The following is a 1608-nucleotide window of genomic DNA, read 5'->3' on the forward strand; positions in this document are numbered from 1 at the left end:
TACGAGTTATATTTTGTATACCAGAGGATGATCCCTTTGCATGTATTGGTAGGGGTTGATGGTCCCTATTTGTAAAATAAGTGGGACCATAAATTTCTACCAATATATGTAAATGAATCATCCCTTGATCTATAAAATGTGGACTAGAAGATCTGACCTCGTAGTAAGAGCCTACAGTCATTTAAAATTTGAGTTATACTCATAAATTAACCAAAGTTATTAAAATATCCATCTCTCTCATACATTATCTTCCATTAAACAAGGTAATTTTTAGGACAATTAATTACATAAATATAACTGATATTATCATTTAAATAAGAAACAAATGAATAAAATAAACATGTATGATTTGAGAATTATCTTATAATTAGATCCATTTTACTGAAGGCTTTTCTTTGAAGGTCAGAGAATGCAGCAAACTACCACCACCTTGATCCTGTTTCTTCTTCTTCTTACTCGAAGCACCAAATAGCTTACTCCAAAACCTCTCTTTCGTCACCTTCAACTCCTTGTCTTTCTTCTTCTCCTCCTCTTCCTTCCGACGACGGCCTCTGACGGCGAACATCAACGACCGACTCTTCGTCAGCCGACCAGTAACCACCCTAGCCCGCTTCATTTCATGGAGTCGTGGAGGCGAGGAAGCCGAAGAAGAGACGTCATCGGAGCCGTCGTCATCGTCCGAGTACAGCGACGAAGAGCACGACGAAGAAAGACCCGCAGCAGCGGAGGAAGAGGTCGAGAGGTGCTGATAGAGCTTCTCCCTGAGGCAGAAGGGACAAACCCCGACCGACTGCCGGTGCTTCGGGTGCCTCTTGCACCGGCCTCCGTCCGCCGCCGGCCTCCCCATTATCAATTCGCCAATTTCTTCTCGTGCGGAGACGTATGCGACACATATAAAGGAGATCGATCGAGGCGGTAGGGAAATTTCCTGGTTGCTTCGTCGGTGGGGAGTTGGAATATGCATGGAAAGAGGAGCACTTTAATTTGGACTCGACTTCTTCGGAGAAGCCAATGCGAAATTGGAACCGTACGATGCAGATTCGAAGATCGGAATCGTGATTCTAGCTACATGGGCCGGATCAGGTCTTCTTCGTAACTCAAAATCTGACGTGGATATGGCGTTGAATGTACGGGCGAGATGACGATTGGGTACCAATCATTCCATTCTGGTTGGCATTTTTATTTGACGAAAGAATTTGTTGGCCAGTTGTCGTGCCATGAAAGGTCGTGGAAGCTGCGTTCGCCTTGAAGAGCACTCGATCCAACATGTGTTTGTGGTCGGTCTCGGTACTCGTCACTGCATTTGCGACGGTGCAATTAAGACGCTTTCTGGCACGCCTGCCGCGCTGAATGATGGTACAGCCCTAATAATTCTATGAATTTATAGATAATGTTAAATTAGATAAATTTATTTTTTAGGTAGTCAGATTGGATTTACCGTAAATTTATTTTAGTTTATTGATATATGATTCTTCCGTACGTATATTTATCGATCGACGTAATCTACGAATTAATGAAAAATAAAAAAACAATTAATGACATATAGAAATTTCGGAAAAGTGGTTCATAAAAGTAATGTAATTAATAGTCCGAATTTGAATAAAATAC

At 41.9% G+C, this 1608-nt stretch overlaps 1 protein-coding gene across 1 annotated transcript; it reads right to left on the bottom strand.

The window, feature by feature from the left end:
• Positions 1 to 202: 202 nt before the first annotated feature.
• On the bottom strand, positions 203 to 887 carry LOC122003532. The gene has a single exon (XM_042558638.1). The coding sequence runs from the start codon at positions 845 to 847 to the stop codon at positions 368 to 370; it is 480 nt and encodes a 159-aa protein (XP_042414572.1). The 5' UTR covers positions 848 to 887; the 3' UTR covers positions 203 to 367.
• Positions 888 to 1608: the final 721 nt, after the last annotated feature.

Source organism: Zingiber officinale, chromosome 7B (genome assembly GCF_018446385.1).
Source record: "Zingiber officinale cultivar Zhangliang chromosome 7B, Zo_v1.1, whole genome shotgun sequence".
NCBI classification, from domain to species: domain Eukaryota; kingdom Viridiplantae; phylum Streptophyta; class Magnoliopsida; order Zingiberales; family Zingiberaceae; genus Zingiber; species Zingiber officinale.